Here is a 1354-nt window from a genome sequence, read left to right on the forward strand (position 1 = left end):
TTCATGAAGTTTAGATTCTTTTTTTTTTGTGAAACAAAGTTTTATCGTCATTTAAATCAACTAAAACCTTCAGCTGAAAACATCTTTCTGCACGAGTCATGTTTGGACATGCCGAGTCGCAGGTGGTCGCGGAGAGCTCAGACTAGAAGGATGAATGTTTGCTGCTCGGTGGTTTCGTCTGCGGCGCTGCTGTTCCATGTTGACTGAATGAGCTCTGAGAGCTGAACCTGTGGTTCTCGGTGAGCACAGGTTTGTGTTGGATTCTCCTTTATGATGGCCGTCTGCTTTTGTTCTCCTCCCTAGTGTCTCCAAATCCAGGGGGTGCTCCCGTGGATCCAGTAACCCGTGTCCAGGGCCTCTGTGGTGCTCCTGATGCCCCTCTCCCACCCCTGAAGATCCCAGGTGGGCGAGGGGATGACCAACGGGATCGCAATCTTCCAGCCAAGCTGCTCTTCTCTGTATGTGCCGCCTGCGCAGACGTCGGTTTCTGCAGACGTTCTGCTGCTCAACATGTTCCGGTCTCCCCGCAGGACGCTCATCTGCTGGTTTTTGAGGAGCCCCCCCCTGCCAACGGCCGCGTGCGCTTCCTGCTGTTCGAGCCCCGCCGCTCTGAGGGGAAGCCGTGTGTTTGGAGGGCTGCGCTGAAAGGAGCTAACCTCTACGTGGAAATCCCTCCTGGAGCTCTGCCCGAGGGCAGCAAAGATGGGTCAGTCCAAAACACAAAGACCAGATCCAGAACATTCAGAATCTCGTCTGAAACCGTNTGGTTTGCAGCTTTATCTATCAACAGTTCAGGGATCAGCTCTGAACTGGATCAGCTCTGAACTGGAATCCACTCTGAACTTGGTTCAATCTGACCGGGTTCTGCTCTGAACTGGATCCAATCTGACCGGGTTGTGTTCTGAATTGGATCCACTCTGAAATGGAATCCACTCTGAACTTGGTTCAACCTGACAGGGTTCTTCTCTGAACTGGATCCAACCTGACAGGGTTCTTCTCTGAACTGGATCCACACTAAAATGGAATCCACTCTGAACTGGATCCACTCTGACTGTGTTCTGTACTGAACTGGATCCACTCTGAACTGGATCGTCTCTGACCAGGTTCTGTCCTGAACTGGATCCACTCTGAAATGGAATCCACTCTGAACTTGGTTCAACCTGACCGGGTTGTGTTCTGAACTGGATCCACTCTAACCGGGTTCTTCTCTGAACTGGATCCACACTAAAATGGAATCCACTCTGAAATGGATCCACTCTGACCAGGTTCTGTACTGAACTGGATCCACTCTGAACTGGATCCACTCTGGCCGAGTTCTGATCTGAACTGGATTTTTCCTGTTTTTTCAGTTTTG

The 1354-nt window shown here is 50.9% G+C and overlaps 1 protein-coding gene across 1 annotated transcript; it reads left to right on the forward strand.

Moving 5' to 3' along the window:
* Positions 1 to 283: 283 nt before the first annotated feature.
* LOC112139257 (ornithine decarboxylase antizyme 1-like) lies at positions 284 to 1314 on the forward strand (the record flags this gene model as incomplete). The annotated part of the gene is given in 3 exon segments (XM_024262006.2): positions 284 to 370; positions 372 to 458; positions 531 to 1314. Coding segments are annotated over 3 exon segments (468 nt in total), but the record flags the coding sequence as incomplete, so codon positions are not given.
* Between the last annotated feature and the right edge of the window lie 40 nt (positions 1315 to 1354).

This window comes from Oryzias melastigma, unplaced genomic scaffold (genome assembly GCF_002922805.2).
Source record: "Oryzias melastigma strain HK-1 unplaced genomic scaffold, ASM292280v2 sc05719, whole genome shotgun sequence".
Classification (NCBI taxonomy): domain Eukaryota; kingdom Metazoa; phylum Chordata; class Actinopteri; order Beloniformes; family Adrianichthyidae; genus Oryzias; species Oryzias melastigma.